Source organism: Rhamphochromis longiceps, linkage group LG12 (genome assembly GCF_057381845.1).
Source record: "Rhamphochromis longiceps isolate RC_006_pf linkage group LG12, R_longiceps_female_GT1.1, whole genome shotgun sequence".
Taxonomy (NCBI): domain Eukaryota; kingdom Metazoa; phylum Chordata; class Actinopteri; order Cichliformes; family Cichlidae; genus Rhamphochromis; species Rhamphochromis longiceps.
Window position 1 is genome coordinate 35,082,980 of NC_140568.1, and position 23,054 is coordinate 35,106,033.

The following is a 23,054-nucleotide window of genomic DNA, read 5'->3' on the forward strand; positions in this document are numbered from 1 at the left end:
CCAAGGTCAGCCATGAAAAAAAAGTAATTGGACATCATGGACATCGCAGTGGAATTGGAATGCTGGTGCACAACTACATTTTTTCAGCTTCACTGTTATGTTCAAACGTTGGTGCAAGAGTTGTAGGTTACAATGCCCACTGAGCCAATGAGGCCAAACTCAAGAAAGACCAACCAAAATTTATGAGATATTCAGTTTCTGAAAATTCCATAATTAGTCTTTTTTTGGGGGTTGGAATATGTTCAAAAGTTAGATTTCTGCAGTCACACACACACACATAGCTACGTAAATAGTTCTAAGTGCATGATTGTGTTGAATAAAAAAGATTACATGTTAAAATTTTGTCAGTATCCTTATTTCATTGTGTTACATTTCACCCCAGGATATGTTACAACTAACCCAGACTATGGGGTTAGTTGTAACATTTCACTCTTTGTGTTTGAGACCATACCATGCAATGAGTAACTGTGCTGCAGAGAAAATACTGTACTATTTAATAGCAGAGACATGTAAATACTTTGCATTACATTTTAAATCCACTACCTTAAAAGAGCTCCAAGCTACAGACAGAAATGTCAAAAATGTTACAACAATCCCCGGTCTCCCCTAAACTCCAACTTTTAAAAGTTTGGATTAAAAGCAATTACAAAGTTTCTTCCAGTTTTTGCGTCCATGTTGTACTCTATAAACTAGGAGTATTGTTTTGTCGCTAGTCAAAACGTCTGGGTTAATTGCAGTGAAAAGCATGTAACAAATCTCCAGGGGCTCCCAACAGGTGACCGTTGGAGGCCCCTGTAGTGTGCCAGCATGGAGTAGGCAAATAAAAGAATAACATAAAGTATTTCTGACAGATTGAACAAAATTTACCAGGCCACATTTGAACACCAGGTAGTGCTTTTTCTATTGTCGAAGCCACAGACTACAAACTATAAGTCCCTGCTAGTGTGTTATGGCAATAACTGCGGGAGCTATCCAGGTACTCAGGATTTCATTATCATTATAAGCACCAGAGATTTAAATGATTCTTTCGGGAGCTGAGTTTATTGAACACTGGCAGCATGTGGGTGGAAGTCGTGGGCAAGAGAAGTGTGCCTGTTCTTTAACAACTGCATATAATTAGTAGATATCAGAGAGAAGGATGTATATTTTTTGTCGCATAAACTCTTCCTAATCTGAGACTGAATCTGTGAGGCTTCATTTATTCCTTTAAGCCCACACTACTGTGGCGACTCATTCTCCATCTAGAACTTATCTTCTGAGAGTGGAGGCATTATCAGGATATGCATCTATGTAACTGTACTGTACTTAAGTCTACTTTGTATAGTGCTTGAAGATGTTGGCAGGTGGAAATGGGCTCAGTTTGAACTGCGGGGAACCACCACTTTGCGGGGGTTTCCGTTTGCATGCCAAAAAAGTGATGTCTAATGTTTCCTTTTGCTGGTACACAAGCTGTAGTAAACAAGATTGACGAAGGTGTGCAAGATATGACTTGTTTTTAAGTATCTTTATGACGTCGTCGTACCCACTCAGTGTTCTACATTATAATCAGATTAGCCACTTAAAAGATTTTTGCAGAACAGACTGTGTTACATCCCCACGATGAAGGTCTAGGGGTGTGTGTGGGGACTGGTAACAAATGGGTCCAGAACAGAATGAAAGGAGAACAGACAGAGGTGTTTAGTAAATAAAATAGTTTTTATTATAGATAAACTTAACATAAAGAGCCAGCAACGCCGTTTTACCAATAACACTAGAAAAAGAAAAAGGTTGCAACAACAAAGAACACAACAACCAAACAAAAAGCTCCACACCACGAGGAGGCACTTCCAGGGGCCCACAAGCTCACCCTGTCACTAGCAGCAGCTAGCTTTACTGCTGCCGAGGCCCACAAGCCCACACTACTCATATGTAGCAGCTACACTGCACACTTCTTCCACAACTCCACACCACAGGCAGGACAATCACACACCTAGAACACAAAGCGGAGACACCAGAGAAAACCACCCTCCTACATACAGTTCATCCCCAGCTTATATGACCTCAGAGAGGCCATTGCTGACTGGGCCCAGATGGTAAATGAGGCCAATGAGCAGCAGCTGTGTCCTGGGGAGAGGAGCAAGAGAGGAAGAGAAGGAGAGAAAACACCATAACCACACAAGGGCAGTTTCAGGAGGCCCAGCTAGGGCCGTAACAGACTGTGTTGTGTTTGTTGCTGTTTCTGCTGCCCTCTGAGACTGATCTTGAAAAAGACATTTTTAATGTAAACGAGACTTGCTCAAAAGTGCAGCTTCTATACCTTATGACAGGAATGTTCTTTCTGCTTGAAGAGGACTTTATATCATAAGTGTTTGACCAATTAAATGCCAACAAGAAATTTACAACAGCTTAAATACAGGAAGCCACTTTTTGGCATACTTTAGGTTTAAACACAATGAGTACCAACTAAAAAAGTGCTGCAGAATGCTAAAAAGTTCAGGCGAAGTTAATATAAATGATAATAAATACAATTTTTTCAGAAATATTATGAACAAACATAGCTGAGTATTGTGAAATGTTAAGTTGGCCTTTTGAACAAAGGAGATAAAATATTTTATTTATGGATCACCGAGATGAAAGGTTATGGCAGCAAGCCCCAAACAGCAAAAGCTACAAATTTGACCAAAAGCTAAGGATCCATTTCTATTTTTTTTAACACAAAATATAAAATTATTCTTGTGATTAGGCCTATCTTATCGATTCCACAAAGTAAGTAAGTAAGTTCAAAAACGTCACTTAACCCATGTCAGAGCCACCAAGCCTCCAGAGATCAGAAAGTTTGAGCAGCATCGTTTGTTGGACCTATAAATATAATGAGTGCTCGACTTCTTGTGGAGCTCCAGGATGCTCTACAACGCCACGGTCATCCTGTCAGTGGATTTCAACAGTCCGGAAGACTTCCTCATCTTCACCTTCCACATTGTTTTCGCCACGTGTGCCGTGCTTGTAGCCGGCTCGGTGATCATCGGGATCACCTCCACTCCATATCTTCGAGCCCAGAACCGCTTCGTGTTCATGCTGAACACGAGCATCAGCGACACTCTGACCGGCTTCTCCGTCTACTATCTGGGGCTCTTTGACGTCCAAGAGGGCTATCCCTCGAGGAATGGGACATACTACATTTTGCCATCTTTTTTAGGTGTCAATGTGTTAACCTTCCTCTTTGCTCAGTTTGACCGCTACTTTGCCGTTTGCCATCCGTTCTTTTACAGTCGCTACATAACGAGATCCGTTGTCATTGTAATCTGTGCTTTCTGCTGGATTTACACATACTTTATTCTCACTGTGCAGAACTTGGTGCCCATCTCAAAGGCGGCTCAAATAAACGCGTTTGGTGTGATGACTCTACAGGTTATAGTGCTCGTTAAAGTGCTCATGACAATTAAACTGTACATCATAGCCAGGAGTCACGTTGTGAGAGAGGCGCCTAGTGCCGAGCGAGACAACAAGAAGGAATCACTGCGCATCATTGTGTTTGTGGTTATCTGCTTCTTGGCGCTGTGGTGTCCCTCGTTTGTCAATATCATTGTGAGGCAGTTGACTAGAGAAGGTCTCAGGTTTAGGAATGAAGCCACTAACGTGTTCGCCACGATGGCACGCTTAAACGCGCTGGTAACCCCTGCGGTGTACATCTGGGGCAGCCCTGCGCTTCGGAGGGCCGTGTGGAGAACGGTGTGGTGGATGTTCTGTCCCAGGCGCAGTGCAAGGTAAGACGCGGTCCAAGTGTTACGTAGAATTACCGTATTATGTCAAACAATATGCTGCTTGTGAATAAAAAGACATTTTATCCCTTATCTCCCCTTCTTCGCACCGGCACCCTACCTCTCTCCCGCTTTCTCCCCCCTCTCTCTCTTGCAGGATTGACTTTAACTCTGATGGGATGACAAGCAAAATAAGGCAGCCAACATCAGCATCATCATAAGTTATAATAAGGATAAAATACTAAGAGCCCATCTGATGGGAAACATGTTGCGGTCACTTTTGAGTTTATGCGTTTTCTCAGTCTCAGTGTTTTGATTTTTCAGACAAAACATAACGAAGCTGGGTTCCTGTTCTCTTGTTCTGATTCAACTATGTCATAAAAATGAAACTGCTGTGATTCAACTAGATATCCTAAACTAGACAGACTGCCACAGAGCAGTCTATCAAGTTTAGGATAAAGCGTTTAATTTCTATATTTAAAATCTTTGTATTATTTGTTTGTTTGTTTTTACTTATTACTCGCAGTACGCACATTTATCTTTTTATTGACCGGCATTTGGGATCAGACTGCAAAGGTCTTTGGTCAGTTGTAGGCTACACATCGAATAAACCTTGTCTTGTATCTACAGCCAAAAAGATGGACTCCACTAAAACCTCTGTAGCAAAAAAATAACTTTCACAATCTAATCGTTTAAACTCGAGGCTATAACAGCAGAAAATGTACAACAAGATCCGAATAATCTTTAGGTTTAGTTCATTGATATTTGGATGGAATTCAGCATTTCCGACTGGATCCAGCTTCCTGTTCACTGGTGCAGCACATTCAGCACCACGTTCAGCGTCTTGGCGCTGACACCCGTAGGTTCAGCACCAAGGATAGCCCCATAGCCTAGTTTTGTTTTTAAGTCATGGCAGTGATCCCGATGCTAAACTTTAACTATATTTAGACACAATAAATTAATATTACAAACGTATATTTCGTGGTCAGTTGACCACGAAAGGAAAGGGAAGTCTTTATCACATATGACAATAAGTTTCATCGGACACGTTTTCGTGGTTGTTTTTTATCAACACATGACAACTTAAATGTGTCAACGCTGGCGGACTGAGAGAAATAGAGTGAAAAAGATTGAATTATTTTATTGTATTGTTTTAAAAATGATAAATATAATGTTCGCATTAAACATCTCAAAAACTGAATTTTAAGTTGTGCACTTTAAATGTGCACTCAATATGAACTTGTAAAAAATAACTGCAGTTTGTACAGTTTGGATACACGTTTTGTATTTGAAATAAATTATTTCAAGGCAGATATTTTAAGTATCTGTGTCCTGCTATTTTCACTTTAATATTATAACATTTATTCCTAGATAATCCTTAAATGCTTGTTAATATCGAAGTGGCACAACGTTCGTGGTGAATATGTTTTTCATTAGTGTAAATGAAAAAAAAAAACTGTGATATAGATACAGTTATGGAAGCAACTGGGTTGACTCAGCTCACTTAAACATACAATAAAGCTTTCTTTACATACAGTAGCAGTAATCTTCTCAGGAATAAATAGCAACGGTAAGTTTGTCAGTAAAACTGATACAGTTTATTATATGATAGCGGACATTTTGGAGTCTTTTTCGTTTGTTTATTGATGTTCTTTAAAGAGTATTGAAGGGACACTTGTCCCATCTGTCAGGCTTTCTGAATAATACGATAATAATAAGAAGAATTCAATTCATTGACATTTTGTCTTTTTGAATTTCCGCTAGGAGACCTCAGGAAAAGTGTATAGCACCAAATAGCTGTGGATAGTTCAAATTTACCAAGCCCCTCTCATTCATATGCATTTACCAAGTGATTTACTTTACAATATATGAACTGACTTTACTGACTTGATTCTTGATTCTTGACTGTTAGTCTGTAGATGTCCACAAGAGGATGATGTATTGCTGGATTTTTCTATATTTTACTGATTATTTCTGTAACACAAAATGTTTAAAAAAATGTAAACACTTTGCAAGCCAATATTTATGACTTCTTAAAAGCCAAACGAGTGGCATGAATGTCCAATATAAATAAATGATTCACATATTTCTCTGTCCCGTGCTTGCGTTAGAATGTATTTGCATATCTTGGCGACCTTATAGTTCCCTTTTTCTTCCTTTTTCTGATCAATTTTCTTGTGTGCCAACTACTGCTGAGAAATGACCGACTATATGCGTTTTTAAAAATTCAAAGTCTCCTAAATCCATGCTTTCTGTCAACTGTTTTGTCAAAAAACAAATAGCAAAATGCAGTTTATAAAGGGACGTATGTTGGGTGTAATTGAAAAAACTGAACAAGATACGATGTTTGTCGTGTCAGTTAAAATAAACAAATATGATTTAACAGGATTGAAACGTGAGATTAAGCCATGCCTCCTGGGAGATACAGTTTGGCTTTAGCGCAGTGTCTTATTGAGCAGCTCTATAAAAATGTTGTTGTCGGTATGCGTCTCTGACACAATGCTGCTCACCAACATCACTGATTCTCTGACTGCAGGAGTGCCTCTGTCGGTAGACTTCAGCCATCCTGTGGATTATCTCATTTTCATTTTTCAGATTTTATTTGCCACAACTGTTGTTTTCGTAGCAGGACCTATAGTCATTACCATTTTTGCCACCAAAGAGCTCCGCCGACAGAACAGGTTTATTTTCATGCTGAACACCAGCATCTGTGACACGCTCATCGGGTTTTCAGTGTACTATGTCGGTTTGTTTGATGTTCAAGAGGGATATCCATCCAGAAATGGAACTTATAACATGTTAAACTATCTCCTTGGGGTAAATTTAATAACATTTTTGTTCGCGCAATTTGACCGCTATATTGCCGTTTGTCATCCTTTCACTTACTCTCGCTTCATTACGAGGGGCGTGGTGATTTCTGCAAACATCTATTGCTGGCTTTATGTCTATTCTCAGGCGGTTATTTCGATTTTCTTGCCCTTTTCCAAAGCAACACAGCTGTACGTGTTTGGTACCCTAACCTTTCAAATCATAGTGTTCACCAAAGTGGTCATGACTATTAAACTGTATGTTGTTGCCAGGTACCAGCTGGAAAGAGACCCCCCTAGTGCAGAGAAAGAAAGCAGCAAGGAATCATTAAGAATAATCGTTTTTGTTGTCATAACCTTCTTATTGTTGTGGTGTCCCTCCTTCATTAACATCGTCCTCAGACTGGTTGTAGGGAGAGGGCTGATATTTAGGAATGATGCTACTAATCTTTTCGCCATCATGGCTCGATTTAATGCCTTGTGCACGCCGGCCGTGTACCTGTGGGGGAGTCCCTCTTTAAGGAAAGCCACGCTGAGGACGGTGTGGAGCAGACTGTGCCCAAAATGCAATAGCAGAAAAATCTTGTTTCAATGAAACAAGTAAAAATACACCTCATCTCATTCATAATGCTTGAGCCAGCCTATTGAATAAAAACAAAATGTTTAAATAAATCGCCACTATTTTTTTTAAATTTCATTAAGGTTAAAGAATCTATTTTTATGAAGGTCAAATTTTTTTTACTGTAGCGTTTCTTATTTTGCTCAGGTGACACAGTTGACTGAGATGCGAATATTCACATTTTCTTCGTTTATGATCAACTTTCTGTGTTTTCTAACATGTTTCTGTATTTAATACCTTCTCATTATAAACAGTCTTAGAAATTTTGAAATGTATAAACTCTGATTATTTTTGTCTTCTCATTGGAAGCACGGGGACTCCATACCAGTCGTCTGAAATAAATAATTACACTAATGTGAGCTTTTTTTCTGCAGCGGGGTTTGTCTCGTTTGTTTCGAATCCTTAGCTTAGTTTGTTTGGTCAACTCTTGGGCTCCGAGTAGCTACTGCATGAATGAATAATGAAAGGCAATACTGTGATGACTGTCGCCATTTCTTCCTTTCTCTTTCTTTCAGCATTAGATCTGAACTGAAATAAACATGTGAGTCTTTCATGCTGCGGGTGTAGAAACGACATAATATGCAGAGCGGGTAGATTAAATTGTTCATATCATGTTCAAGTGAAGTAAGTCAATAATATAGCAATGTTAAATATAATGTTAAGTAATATGAAGACAACATGTATTTTAGTGACGTATCTAAGTGATTATTTTACTGGGGTAAAAGCTATTGAATAGTGTTGAAAAAAATGACAAAATTGCGAAGGATTAAAATATTCCAAGAGCTCAACTTTCTTCATCTAAACATGTTTCAATCACGTTTTATCAGCACAAAATGCACAGGTTTATTGTGTGTTGATTTAACTCAGTTGTTTAAGTTTCTGCCAAATCAAAATATTTGTGTGCAACCAATGTCCACTATTGAATCAAGTAAATCTAACATGGCCTTTTTTTCAGTGTAGTTGTAGTGACGATTCCATTGTCCAAATAAACATCCAACAACCTAAAATCAACAAGCCACTGCTGTGCTGTGTTAATATTTTTTACTCAGGAAAAAGAAGTCCAATGTCCAAAGCTTGAAGGTTGCGTTGCACGGTTCATTTACCCAGTTTGGCTAAACAAAAGATCATTTTTTGTTGTTTCCTGGTGCTTCTCCTGCTCTGGTAAAAAAAACAAAAAAACAACAACATAGGCCCACCCCAGTGCATGCTGGTCCTATACCAGTCCCTTTACTTATAGGGCTTTGGAGCGTGATGTCACGGGGGTGGGCGTGGAAAGGATTTTGGCCCGATCCGCCATTTTGGGGGTCTAGCGCAAGTGAAAAGGGAGCGAAGGCACACACAACAGCCATGGTTCGTATTTGCTGTGTGGTCGGCTGCAATGTTCGATCGCACGACCAGCAAGAAAATAAGCTTGAAAAGGGTTTATCTTTTCATTCTTTCCCAACCTGGAAGCAACATGAGGCAGCTCGTGTATCGATGTTAGCAAACGAAGGCGTCCAGCCTGGATAGCAGCTGTGAGACGAGCTCCAGTTCTCTTCCATCTCCAAATAGCTGTTGGTGCTCCAGACAGTTTCATTCCGGTAAGTTCTAAATATGTTCATATCACTCTTTATAGCCTATTAGTTTCATTTTCAATGCACTCTGAGCTCATAGCAAATTAGAACAAACATCCTACTGAGTGATTTTGCAGAACTACCGTCTATTTATAGAGTTGCTAATTATTTGGCATTATTGCAGCAAACCAGCCTATGAAATGGATGAAACATCGTGACTGGGTCCCAGCGCTACACGAGGGACCTGCTTCAAACAAACCACCATGCCAATCAGATTACTTCTTCCATGTGAGGGTGAAGAGGTGACCCTCCTGGATAAGATGGTGAAGGTTTGCTGCGTTTGGTGAACAGTGTGATAATAAAACCAGGGAAGAATGAAACCTGCTCCTGTTAAATGTTCTTAAGTCTTGTGCTGTTATTTTTTCAAAAGATACAGTAAATAAAGTAATGTTAGTAGTGGGTGATATCATGTAAACACTCATGATTTTGTGTAAACATTTTGTCATTTGTAAACTATAAATGTCATGGATTCTACACTGTTACTGATGTGATGCTCTATAAGGTGGTTTTAATAAAATAAAATGAGGCAAAAATTAGTTTGTTTCTTTATTCAACTTTTGAACAGTGGGACTCAGTCAGTACATATTCAGTAAATGCAAATTATTTACACGGCAGTGCACTACAGGCATACATCTAGACTCCTCCACAGTAGCAGGTGGGATTTTCCTTTTTTGAGGACGGCTTCTTTTACCTGTCACTACGGATGGTCTGTTTATGTTTTGATCAAGAGACTTTTTTTTGGGCAGCTGAAGAGGAGAAGTCTATCTTATGGCCAACCTCTGGCTGTATCTTGGTCACATTACCCAGCAAAACCCAGTAAGCAGGTTCATCTGTAACAGTCCTTGTGCCACGATCAAGACTGTTGCTTCTACTTTAAACAGAAGAGCAGCGACATGGCTGCAGTTCTCTGCGACTCCGGCCATACAGCTGCAGTGGGCGACTTCAACCTTCCCTGTGATGCTCACAGTGACCCATGGCTGCAATGCTGGTTCATTCAGTCTTTGAGAGTGCAGCACCTGAAACACACACAGACAAAGTTCATTTAAAGACAAGAACTAATGAGCCATGGCCGACATAAATGTGTTTTATCTACTTTATCATAAATGTAACAAAGTGTTTAGAAAGTTAGCACATACATGTGATTTTTCATTTCTTTATGTGTCCATCGCTGCATGTTATAGTGTAAATCTGTCTGTTCTCTGTCAGAAACCTGCCTGCAGAGAATGAACCTAAAGTATGTAATGCAAGGATGTCATCACTTTAGAGATGGGGAAAGCATAAAGTGACAATTATGAATCACTTAATATGATAAGGAGATTCTGCAGGTCATTAATCAATGTATAAAACTAAAATAAAATGTATTTTTAGTGACACAGGATACAAACATGGAAGCAAGATGTATAATTAGGATTATTTATAATAAATATGAATAAATTAGTGCAATTTCTTTAACCATAAAGAATAACTAAATCCTTCAGGACAATGTCACATCAATGCACTGAACTCACTGTTATCCCTCTAACAGCCTCCACATGTTCTCACTGTAATTTCCCCTCATGAATGAATTTATGCTGCACTAATGTGAATGTTTGCAGGGAAATCAAACGCATTTCACACGCAGTACTCGAGCTGACTTACCTTTGTTTGAATGACGACTTGTACGCGCTGACTCCACAGACAAGGTACGAAAATATGTCAGGCTACGTCAGTAGCGCTAGGTGTTCGGGGTTTCTACTCCACGGCTGTATTTCATACGGGTCCACATTTCCAATGCACGCTATTTTCTGCAAGTACCGCTGCTTCGCCTCTGGACGCAATCGGTCTCTATACAGTTCACTCTCTTTTGAGCTGCTTTTAAGCATCTTTCTTGTAGTCGTCGTTCCAACACAGTGTGTTTTTTTGATTCGTAGACCCCGAAAATGGCGCTGCGCTCCCACAATGCATTGCGGCGTGACGTCAACTCCAAAGCCCTATATAAAATGGCCCAACAGTTCTTCCTGACTTAACAAGGTAAACAACAAAACAAAAAATGAAGCACGTATTAAACTACAAAAAACCTCTAACCCCAAAATATAAGTAAACCAACAACAAACTTTAACAAATTTGAAAATAGCAAAAATAAAAGTAGCTCCAACGCTAGTAATAAAGTTTACATTAAATTCTGGGCTGACAAAGAAGGTGCAGGGTTGCAAAATGAAAAACATAAAACCTTTTGTTTTTAAAAACTTCCCTTCATTTGATCCCAGCGAAACAAATACTCAAGCATATTAAATGCAAAAGAGAAAAGAAAAAGAGAAAAAGAGAAAAACGACAAAGCGAAAAATCTGAAATGAGCGACGCTTTCTGACTTTGCTGCAGCTGATGCTATAAGTGCATATCCCGTCAGTGCTAGTGGCAGCTGGCCCACAGTCACACACGAAAGGACGAAGTAGCCGCCATGATGTCACCGGTAGTGAAGTCCTATTTTTATAACATAACTGTAAAATCAGACTGCAGGCCAGTTCATTAACAACTTGTGACTGACAAGTCATACGCCCTGATTAATCCTGACTCAAGTTTACGAAATTAACTTCATGTCGTCATTATAACCTGATAGTATTTTCGAAATAAAAGCATGAGGCAAGATGTTCTCTTTAACTACTGGATAAAGTCTATTTGCAATCTGGAGATCTGCCCCTGGTGGCGATTTAGAGGAATACATGTTTCAATACTTAGATGAATTAAACAAGAAACGGAGTGAATCTAGAGGCCACAGAGAGAGAACTTCTACTCTTATTCCAGCGTGCAGTGTAATATTTTTAATAAATACACATATAATTTTGAAGTAGACTGCAATAGGTCAAGGCCACAGTCAATATAAAACAGCAGCTAAAGGTTAAGTCATGGTATTGCATTTACATTTATATGCAAAAGTCTGACTACAAAAACGGAAGGATGTCCAGGCATGCAAAAAGCTGTGGGTTATTGTTACCAGAGGTTTATACTGAAACCAGCGTGAGACCTTACCTCACCCTCTCATGCGATCTATTACGGGAGATGTGAGTGGGGGGTGAGGTGCCTGAGAAAAGATCTCAAGGATGCATTTTAAGTGGGTCACTTTAGATTAGATCTATAGCCTGCGGTGTGCTGGTGTGTAAAAGCACAATATCAAAGAGCCAGTCAGGGCCAACGTAGGCTGCTTTGACTTTTATAGCGTAGAGGTTCAGACGAATTTGCATCTACACATACCTACAGTGTAGATTTAAGGAGATAATTTAAAGGTCTCTTATATGGGATTTATACTATGCTCAACAACCATAACAGCGGCGTAATGCTTCCCCCTCTTAAACAGATGATGGAGGTCACAAAATGCTCACTGATAAAATTCTGTTACGTTATACGGATTATGAATGCAGGGAGTTGTCCACTATAGCTGGACACACATTCCAAATGCCCATCACTGCACTTAGGCTCATTAAGGAAACCTGCATACATTATCAATTACTTTATCTGCTTGTTTTTTTTACAACAGTTCCATTAGGTTGAGGACCAAAACTCGCCAAATCGCTATAAAACCATTATATTCTTCTGATAAATAATTATTATAATCATCTGATAAATGGTTTAGCTATATAGGGGCCAAAAAAAACAAACAAAACACACGAGTAGAGTTCCTTTGTCATCTCATGAGATTAATCCTGTGACTTCATTGCGCACATAAGAGTGTTCTCAAAAGCCACTTGCGCATAAACAATGCGCCTCTCTAACATGACAGAATCTTTGGGCAGGGCTGTGCCTCTGTCGGTGGACTTCAGTAAACCCGAAGATTATTTCATCTTCATTTTCCAGATTTTATTTGCCACAACCACTGTTATGACAGCTGGAACAGTAGTCATCGGCATCTTGTCCACCAGAGCTCTGCGCATTCAAAACAGATTTATTTTCATGTTAAACACTATTGCTGACACGCTTATCGGGTTTTTAGTGTATTATCTCGGTCTGTTCGATGTCGATTTGTCTAGAAACGGAACCTACTCTGTTTTATCTTCCCTTTTAGGCGTTAATGTATTAACGTTTATGTTCGCGCAATTTGACCGCTATTTTGCTGTGTGCCACCCATTTATCTACAGCCGCTTCGTAACGAGACAATGTGTGATATGCATTAATGTTTACAGCTGGGTTTACACTTATGGCCACTTGATCATCAGGAATATGCTACCCCTTTATCAAGCTATACAAATGTATTTAGTCACCATTCTCATGTTTCAAATCATAGTGCTTGTCAAAGTGGCCATGACATTGAAATTGTATCTCATTGCTCATTGCTTGAAAGAGATCCTCCCAGCGCCGAGAAAGAAAGCAAGAAGGAATCTTTGAGAATAATCATTTTTGTTGTCATAAGCTTCTTGGTGTTGTGGTCTCCAGCTTTTGTGAATATTACAATTAAATTAATGACAGGAGGAGGTTTGAATTTTAGAAATGAGGGCACCAATTTGTTCGCCATCATGGCTCGTTTCAATGCCTTGTTCACACCATCTGTGTACATCTGGGGGAGTCCGGCTCTGAGAGAAGCCGCGATAAAGACTGTGTGGGGGAAAGTGTGCCCTAAATGCAGCAGGAGGTAACTGACACAATGCGCAGCTAATTTATCATTTTACCTCTGTTGTTTTTTTAATCCAGATGATGCAGTCAATACTCATTTCAATTCTCTTTCCTTCAGAGTCGCCTCTTTTCCTGTGAAGTCGTGTGTCAACAGGTGTAGTCCTGCCGGGACCCACTGATGCGACTTTCTGACACTTCTTTTTTTCTCTCCAAATGGAGGAAATAAAATATGCACATTTAGCTTAATCGCTTGAATTTCATTTGACACTTTAATAGTATTGAATGCAATAGCATTAATAAATACAAACTTTTTTCTACAGTTGTTATCGTAATATTAAGGGTCTGATTTAGCAAAGGTCTGCGCCAGCCCCAAACCCTCTTTTGGCATCAAGTAAGCTCCTGTTGGGGTTTAAGAAGAGGAATGGGGTCCGTTTTGAGTTTAGAGTCGCCCTGTGATAGCTGGAATAGGCTGTCAGCCCCCCCGGGTTGTACAAAAAAAATAAAAAAATACGCAAATGACGCAGTTAGGAATAACCTTAATACACAGACGGTAACAAATGTATGTGTTCATCTGCACACTTTGAGGTCAACTAAAACTTCAGCTTTAACTCTGTACATACTTTTAAAAACTGTAACATTTAGAAACAAAAAACAGTTCAAACGTGTATGTTCAGGCGATACGTGCGACCGATATGCTGCGTTAACCAAATAGCGGCAGATTTAACAAAGACAACGTTGACTGAAAGGAAAAAGGGGATTTTGTTGTCCTTTTTTTTTTTTTTGAGGGAAACGTAAAAGAAACTTTATTTGGTCGACAAATAAAATAAAAAAAAGTACCTTCCACATCAAATGTGAGAAGATTTTAGAGAAAAATTCTGGCCAAACCGAGTTCCAGAATCTCAATCAAGTTGTTCTAGTGGCACATTTATAGTGTCACTAGAATAATAGTATAAATAACTAGCACAGCAGTCTATGGTCTACACTGAAGGTATATACTACTCCTTTATCAAGCTATACAAATGCACATGAAACACTATGCCGCTCATTTATTAGTGTGCCTTAAAAATACTGATGCGGTCAATGCTTATTTAAATGGTCTACTATACAGTCTGCTCTTTTCCTGTAAAGGTGAGTACCATTAAGTAATAAATGTAACAAGGCCAGCAAGGACTCCACTCAGGGTGAACGGTCTTGGCGGTGGCTGCACAAGTGAAAATGAACAGGAACATATCAATCATCGGATATACGAACTTTGGGAGGAGAGGATTTCAATTAATCATGGGTCGAACAGTTTGATGCCAAATTTAACACTGGAAAAAGAAAACAGCATGATCTATTTTTTCCGTTGTGGGATTTATGATAGCCAAAGTATTCATTTATTTGAAATAAGACGGGGCGATGTTATCAGAGTGCGTAACTGTGACGCGTGAATGAATCACAGCTGAGTCCAATGCCAAAACCTTTGGCTGAACCGAACTGAAGGGAACGTGAGGAACGAGGGGAATCCTGGCACAAGCCTTCTTGTTTTACATGTAGGCAAGCTGCTGTTTACAGTGAGCCGAGTAGTCTGCAGCGTTTACAGTCTATACAGAGATCAGCGCATAATCGGTAAACGTCTCTGCCTGTATTTACTGAGCAGTGTGCGCACACGCAGGGACACAATCGCTACCATTTCATATACCATTGATACCATACGTCAAGAAAAATGCAGGTAGGGCCTCGTTAGTAATTTAAATTAATGTATGAATGTCTCAACATGTAACACTGACTTTCCTAAGTGCCTACAGTTTCAAACACCCTGCAAAAATAGCACTGCTGATATTTATGCATTTCTTCATAAACACAGCCTGATCTGACGGATTTAAAAAAAAATATTATTTCCATCACCTATTTATAGTAAAGGTCAGGTGTTACACAATTTCTGCTTCATATGGCTGGGATCGTTTATAATACAGCAGCTCTCCTTCAGATAAATGCGCTCGATCTGAGTCACAGTCCATCAGGACTTCACAAAGCCCCCAGCAACTTCTAATAGAGTAGTTTTTGGTAGAATGCTGACTATTATTGAAATGAACCAACTGCGTCTTTGTTTCTAAACTAGCACATTGTTAGTACACCAGCCGCAAAACTGACGCCAGCGTATCCCATTTAATAAATATGGGCCGTCAGTGGCTGATGGAGTGGCACCTGTGCAGATTCTTTGCGGCCTGTAAACTCATCAGGGCAGGCCAAAACAGGCCTTGGGCCAATCATTAGTGTCAGTCTGAGTCATTATGTGTTCATACATCCAGTCCAATTACGCAGACTTTTTTTTCCACATGGGTGTCAATTGCACAGCTTACACATCCTTACCATCATCTCTGGTTTGACAAAATATCCTTTTCCCCCCTGAGTGCTGAATTTTGGTGCTGATTTTTATTTTTGTCACCATGGCCACTGCCACTTTAGTTGTATGTGGTATTCTGATTTCATTAGATACACAACAATGAAGTATTATTTCTTCACTAACCTGGAGTGCTGCTTTGCTCCATTGTCCAAAGCACTAACTATTTGCTGAACTAGAGCATCTTTACTTTAAGCTGACCAGGCAAAACTTTTCATCCCAAATTAGTGTTGGTATTTATCTTCTGGCCAACAAATAAAGTCTTTACAACCTTAAACATACAACTTTATTTACAAAGACTATTCAAATCAGGACATTCTTAAAAATAAAATACAGGATAATGTAGTGGCAATTATTTTCACTAGGGTGAACTCTGACATGGTGTTTCCAGAGCAGTCAAAGCTCTCTTTAGAGCTTTACAATAGCTGCCTTCCAGTTAACTTTGTGCAGATTAACATGTCTTTGCAATATCATCACAATGTCTATTATTATTTTCAGCAAGGCTATTCGTGGCATCTCATGCTTTTAATTTTCATCAGTCCTGTTTACCGAAACTACAAACAAATGTGTCAGTGAACTAACTAAAATGCACAGACAAAAGGCACTAAAATATCAAACAAGTCAATTTTTCTTTTTTTAAATTGAAGTTTCTACTTATCCATAATGAGAAAAAAATTTTTCCATTCACACAAGAGAACCACACTGTTACAAGCTGATGCGCATAAACAGGAATGTAATGGCCTGGTTTTTCCCCCCTGCAGTTTCGACTATTTGATAAAACAGAAGGAAGGTCGTTTCTGTTTCTCAACATTTTTTCACAGTTTCGTAACCAAAACGACATACAAAGCATCTGAACACAAGTTCCTGGAGACTGTTTTCCTGGACACACAAGTTTAGCTAAGCACTAAGAATGAGCATGCAGGTTTCGTTTTTTATTTGATGATTTGTTCCAGGTTCAGTGGCTAAACAAGTTTCTCCCATACTCTACAGGCTCTGAGTGCAATCATTCTATATGTTAGATTTAGTGACTTAGCGCAGGTGCACGTGCCAACCATAATCAGAAATGTCCTTGTGAGGCTTCAGATTTAGTTGCAATTTACATGTTGTGCACCAATGACAGAAACTGTTTATTGGATGAATTTGTGAGTGAGTCATTTCTACCAAAGAGTCCAAGGAGGCTGCTTGAATGGAAACGAGGCCAAAGCAGAAACATTGACAGGAATTGAAATGACAGCCCAAGGCAGTGCTTGTCTCTGAAGAGATCTTCTGATCATCATCCTAAAAATACAGAAAGACGAAATGGTGTCCCTGCTTTTCATAGGATAATTGCTCGAATGCAACAGAATTTATATGTGTGTGTGTGTGTGTGTCTGCATCTCTCACCCATCCCGTCCTAACAAGAAAAGAGCAGGTATGCTTGGTTTGGCAGTGCTTCCATCAGTGACCATGTCAAGGTACTGACTGTCGTTGTCCTCTGCGTTATCAGCAATAAGAACTGCTTTTCCTCCTGCTTCCTCTACATTTCGGGCTTTTTGTACAAAGGAGCAACCTCTGAAGTTTATAAAAAAAAAAAATAAAAAAAAAGCATAACCAGTTTAAGATGTGCTGTCAAAGCTTGTTATAGCACTATGTTATAGCAAAAACTTTCGAAGTGGACAAATCTACAAATTGGCAAACAATTTGCTAAAAAACAGGATTGCACTGGCAAGCTCAGCAATGCCAAAATGCCTGAAAGAATGCAAAAGAAAACTAAAGTAAATTATCACAGATTATTTTATTGGTTAAGAATAAACCCTTCACAACATCTATCCAAGAACAACACCACTCATTGTCAAGGTCTAATCTAATTAACAGAAACATTCATGAACCAAAATACAGAAAGTGTACAACAAGCTGCTAACCACTGGTTAAGAACAAGGAGGCCAGATTAAACTAGTTGACTGATAAAAATGCCTTGATCTGATTTAAAATCTACTGCACTAATGTAGGGAGGAAAGTAGGGCTGTTCGATATAACGATATATATCGGATGACGATATAAAAACGTCTATCGTTTCATTTTACGCTATCGTTTGTTTCGTGGTGTCGCAAAATAAACTGTTTACGGCAATATTTTTTCATCGTTTTGATGGTCACTGTAGTGGCTATATTAATTTCTTAAAGTTCTCTCTTTCTCTTATATTTTATATAACCACACTATGAAGGGACAAGCGCCTGTTTTTATGCGTTGTGGTTAGCAACAACAAGGGTAACAGCATCGCTTGTCCGTTTGTTTATGTTCCACATAAACCTTTCACAATAAAGTTCAAGATCTAGTTGAGACTTTTTCAAAATAAACTGAATCACGTGAAAGAGCAGATAATTTACGGATGTGAATTAAAAAAGAGCCGCCAGGTGCTAAAAAAAATAAACCTTATACTCAAACGTTAGAACAGGCTTTTCCCCGCAGCACGCTGTGTAATAAATACTCACAAAGAAAACGGTGGCCTTTACAAAGGTTAAAACACTCGACTCCAGCTACATGACGCGCAGCTGGAAACACTTCCCGCAAGACGAGCTGCCCGAGATTCACAGAATTTACAGAAAATGTTACATTTTTGTGATTTATATCGTTATCAGACGATAGAATTCTTATATTGGGATATGAGATTTTGGTCATATCGCACAGCCCTAGAGGCAAGATTACAAATAATGTCTTACTGTCCAAAAACTTATGGACCTAACCTAAGTAGAAGTGACAACAGTTCTTGAAATACTATCCTGAAGTTAAGTAGTGGCTATGCTTTCTTTGAAACTCTGCTGACTGTATCATTGTTGGTAATCATGGGTAAATAGCTTTTAGGCACTGTTTTGACCAAAGATTCAACATGATAGAACCAGAATAACAGCTCACTGAAGTTTCACTTGGTATCATGGACTCGATTACAAGACTAAGGAGTTTGAAAGTCAATGTCCCGTGTTTGCCAAGAACTCTCCAGCTATGTATGAATCACTTTGCGATTGCGCAATCATGACTTTTAACTGTGTCAGCATATTAAAAATTTAAAAAATGCTTTCAGTTATGTTCTTTAAGTAAGAAATAGGAGTTCAACAACAGGGCAGGGCTGTCCACTACCCAATGTGAAATTATCAGTCTCAGAAAAGTTACAAAAGGGGTCCCCCCCATAAATGACAAACCCTCACATGAACAGATGAAAATACTGAGAATAATCTTTAATTTATCCTTTATTTGCGCCTCTCTGTGGATTTCTCTGCCTGTTACTGTTACTGTTATTCTTGTGTCCTTTAAGTGCTGTACTGCCAGAGGTTGACAGGGATTTTTGAGTATTTTCTCACAAGTAATTGTTGCATTTGGCTCCACTATATAATGCAACAGGGCTCGCAAAATCGCTAGCCCGACGTCCCGGGGCTAGCGATTTTTCCAGTCGGGCTACCAAAAATCTATCTCTGCCCTGCCCGTCGGGCTATCGTAGGAAGGAAAAATGTATGTCAATGCTTTTGCATTCTTTCGGAAATGTAGCTGGGTAATTATGTCATTGGCATCGATGAGCCACTGTCAATATGTGACATATTGAAATCACGTTTTAATTTGCGCTTGTTTTTTGCTTTCACTTTGCAATCGCGTGAACTGTGTATAGAGAGCGACAGCACTGATTGGTGAGTGACGATCATTTGCGCACCAATTCCTCTGACATCGTCTTATCAATCGTTAGCTTACTATGCAAACATGACAAGTGAAATCTCCCGCAGCAAGCTTAAACATATGAGAGGTTGATTGCGCAGAGAATCGCTGAGCTTATGTGAGTGCGTGTGTAAAAGCAGCAGGATATATATTTTAGTTCTGCTGAGCCAAATAAGACAGGTCAGGGTGAAGAAGTGACAGCCAAAGAAAAGCTTACCACAAAATGGAAAAGTTATGACAAATCAGACTATAAGGCAAAAAGAAAGTGCAGCTTTATGGTTTCATGGACAAAAGAATTTCTGTGGCTGCAATATGACGAGCTAAATAATAACCAGGGCTGCACATAAGTGGTCCGCAGGTGCGCATTCGCTGTCAAAATAAAAAGAGCGCACAAGATAAGAAGTTGCAACGCGTGTTTGGGTACATAAGATTTTCAGGAGGAGGACAGACATTTGTTTAGAACTCTTAAAGATGTCGAAGAAGCTCCTTTAAGCAATTACTTTGGTGTTCCTCCACCTCCAAACAAATGTCAGGAGTCCGAACCACAAAAGAAGCGCGTATTCTCAGAAAAGTGGTTGCAGGAGGTGAGCTGGCTTCAAACAAATGATGAACGCACAGAGATGTGGTGTGGAATGTGCCGTGAAAATCCCACTCTAGCGAACAAAAACAGTGCTTTTTATATGGACGCAAACGCGCGTTGCAACTTCTTATCTGGTGCGCGTCTTTTATTTTGACAGCGAATGCGCAAATGCGGACCACTTATGTGGGCGATCGTGGCTCAAGAGTTGGGAGTTCGCCTCGTAATCGGAAGGCTGCCGGTTCGAGCCCCGGCTTGGACAGTCTCGGTCGTTGTGTCCTTGGGCAAGACACTTCACCCGTTGCCTACTGGTGGTGGTCAGAGGGCCCGGTGGCGCCAGTGTCCGGCAGCCTCGCCTCTGTCAGTGCGCCCCAGGGTGGCTGTGGCTACAATGTAGCTTGCCATCACCAGTGTGTGAATGTGTGTGTGAATGGGTGGATGACTGGATGTGTAAAGCGCTTTGGGGTCCTTAGGGACGAGTAAAAGCGCTATATAAATACAGGCCATTTACCATTTACCATGTGCACCCGTGTAAATAACAATGTTCTGCCGGGTGTGTTGTTGGTTTTCCCTCGATTTCTGAGTCGACAAGCGCCTTTGTTACTGGGACCAGTAATTTTAAGAAAGGCCCCCATTAGAACCCATGAGAAATGCAAGAAATGCATTGCTCAGTCTGCAATATCTTTCCCAGAACAAATACCAATTGCAAATAACATACTAAAAATAAACCTGAAAATCTGTTTAAAACAGCGTACTATGTTGCAAAGAGTGAACTACCACTGGCACAATTTAGCAGTCTTTGCAAACTTCAAAAAGCAAATGGCCTAGATCTTGGTTCCACTTGCCTCTTACCCGCGACTTCAGTGGAAATTTCAAATTCAGGATCTGACACAGACTGATTCATGTCCTACACAGTTCTTACAAGTTCATAGAAATTTCTGTTTTCAATTAGAACCAAGTATTTGAGTTGATGATTGTAATTTTTATACAATGTTGTAATTTGTGTTTCAACAATTTTTTGATTAATGTTTTGTTTCCGTTACAATATTATACGGAAACAAAACAGGAAACAAAACATCAATCAAAAAATTGCTCTCTTTTTTTATTCGGGCTACTTAAATTTATTTTGGGCTACCAAAAACTGAAGAGTCCCTCCCCGAAGGGCTACCAGGGATTTTGAAATTTTGCGAGCCCTGTGCAAGGTCTTTAAATTATAACATGGCACATCCTGAGATACCTGAAGATGTGAAACAGTCCTGGATCTGGTTATATTCCGATAGAACCGGATCAGCTGCTAAGTGTAGACAGCAACATGTGATTTTCACTGATATCACAGTTAATGGCTGTATTATCAGAAACAGACTGTATGTAATTGCCAACTTGACCCCATACACACAGACTGATTCGGGCTAATGGTAACATTTATGGCAGGTTTGAGTAAGACCTTTGGTATACTAGACCAGCGGTCCCCAACCCCCGGGCCTCGGACCGGTACCGGTCCGTGAGTCATTTGGTACCGGGCCGCGAGAGTTGAGGCTCAGGTGTGAAATGTATGGTTTTCAGGGTTTTCAGCGTTATTTTGTTATCGTTTTTATCGTTAACTCCGTTTTCTTGGGTCTTTTCACGTGTGTTATGAATAAATCTTCTTTTTTTCGGTACCGGTACTAGTTTTATTTTGTTGTATTTATCTGCGACACCTTAAAGGCCGGTCCGTGAAAATATTGTCGGGCATAAACCGGTCCGTGGTGCAAAAAAGGTTGGGGACCGCTGTACTAGACGACCTCATTTTGCAACAAAAAACAAATAACGGAAGTCATAATTTTATCTTATTGGATAAAACAAATATTGGCAAAGATTAACTTTGAAGACACAATTTGCAGTTGAAAAAGGGGATAAATTAAAATGCACGTTATTGAAATACAATAATAAAAAAAATTTATTAAAAATATCGTATCATGAGTAAGTGAACTATTGTGATAATAACGCATTGTGGGGCATCTGTTGATTCTCACCTCTTTTGCAACATATGCTCACATTTTAAATCAGTACGTTTTTAAGCCAATCAGACGTGGTTGAGCAGAAAATGTTGTAAAATCTTGATGATTTGAGATGGGATAAATTTAGCTAAAGATAAAATTAGCTGCCTTGTAATTAGGCTATCTCCTTCCCTACACTTTTGCTGCTAGATGTCCAAGGTTATATTCTCAGTTCCTAACCCCTGGTTTGTGTTCACATAGTTTACAATTCACAATGGTACAGAGGCATGTATGCGTACCCCCTTTCCACCAGGATCACTTGTCCTTGAAGGATCTCTCTGTCCATCAACTCTGAGCATCCATCTGCAGGGTCTGCTGGCACGAGAAAAATCTCATCGTAAAATGATGTCTGTGGGTCAAAGGAGAAGGAAAGAGTATGATTAGAGGGAAGGTGAAGTTGTGCACCTGAGACTTTAAAAACATTTGATTATCAAATTATTTAACAGAAGACTGAGGCCTCACGAAAGTGCCTCCAAAGTCTTTAGCAGGTGCAGCACTGAAGAGGTAGCCTATCTCCTCTGGACTGATGACCCGGAAATACAGCAGTTCATTGACCCCAAGAGCTGAAGGAGGTCCGAAAAGAAGCACTTATCATGCGTGACTTGTTTATATCAGAAATATTAATAAACCACAAACACTGCACGGATATGCCAGACAGAAACCATAAATAAATGCCACAATAAGCCCCTTAACTCAAGTCGCTGTTGTGCAAAAAGAAATACTTAAAAAAAACAACTCTTGCAGCTAATACGAACAGTTAGCTGTTAATTTCAAACGTTCCCATTTCTGTTTTTATTCTCACCTGACAGACGACTGAACTGCATAAAGAGACCCCAGAGGTATAAAGCTATCGCTGCTGTTCGACAAACCTTCCCCATGTTCAAGGCATTAGTAAATCTCCCTCGCGTTACAGAGATGAGACTGTAGTGTGTCTCTTTGTGTCTTAAAACAGTGCAGCGTCCATTGTCGCTGTGCTTCTGTCAGATCGCCAACCATTTCCGCCGTTCTCTTTCCGCGCAT

The 23,054-nt window shown here is 39.7% G+C and overlaps 3 protein-coding genes and 1 pseudogene across 3 annotated transcripts; 3 read left to right on the forward strand and 1 right to left on the reverse strand.

Moving 5' to 3' along the window:
* The first annotated feature begins 1,561 nt into the window (after nt 1–1,561).
* LOC146657735 (uncharacterized) lies at nt 1,562–4,828 on the forward strand. The gene has a single exon (XM_085427026.1). It carries the CDS (start codon nt 2,881–2,883, stop codon nt 3,745–3,747), a length of 867 nt encoding a protein of 288 aa, XP_085283152.1. The 5' UTR covers nt 1,562–2,880; the 3' UTR covers nt 3,748–4,828.
* Nucleotides 4,829–5,146: 318 nt separating this feature from the next.
* LOC146657736 (uncharacterized) lies at nt 5,147–7,327 on the forward strand. The gene has a single exon (XM_085427027.1). It carries the CDS (start codon nt 6,207–6,209, stop codon nt 7,137–7,139), a length of 933 nt encoding a protein of 310 aa, XP_085283153.1. The 5' UTR covers nt 5,147–6,206; the 3' UTR covers nt 7,140–7,327.
* A 3,284-nt stretch (nt 7,328–10,611) lies between these two features.
* On the forward strand, nt 10,612–15,745 carry LOC146657737 (uncharacterized; annotated as a pseudogene).
* A 245-nt stretch (nt 15,746–15,990) lies between these two features.
* Nucleotides 15,991–23,052, reverse strand: LOC146657738 (protease-associated domain-containing protein 1-like). Its single transcript, XM_085426045.1, has 5 exons — nt 22,837–23,052; nt 22,497–22,597; nt 22,274–22,383; nt 17,124–17,291; nt 15,991–17,018 (listed from the first exon to the last, which is right to left on the reverse strand). Exons 1-5 carry the CDS (start codon nt 22,910–22,912, stop codon nt 16,898–16,900), a joined length of 576 nt encoding a protein of 191 aa, XP_085282171.1. The 5' UTR covers nt 22,913–23,052; the 3' UTR covers nt 15,991–16,897.
* Between the last annotated feature and the right edge of the window lie 2 nt (nt 23,053–23,054).

Coding starts and splice junctions, on each gene's coding strand:
- LOC146657736 (XM_085427027.1), top strand. CDS start 6,207: ATGTTGTTGTCGGTATGCGTCTCTGACACAATGCTGCTCACCAACATC.
- LOC146657738 (XM_085426045.1), bottom strand. CDS start 22,912: ATGGGGAAGGTTTGTCGAACAGCAGCGATAGCTTTATACCTCTGGGGT. Junction 22,384..22,496: donor AAGACTTTGGAGGCACTTTC/GTGAGGCCTCAG, acceptor TTTGACCCACAG/ACATCATTTTACGATGAGAT. Junction 17,292..22,273: donor GTGATCCTGGTGGAAAGGGG/GTACGCATACAT, acceptor TATAAACTTCAG/AGGTTGCTCCTTTGTACAAA.
- LOC146657735 (XM_085427026.1), top strand. CDS start 2,881: ATGCTCTACAACGCCACGGTCATCCTGTCAGTGGATTTCAACAGTCCG.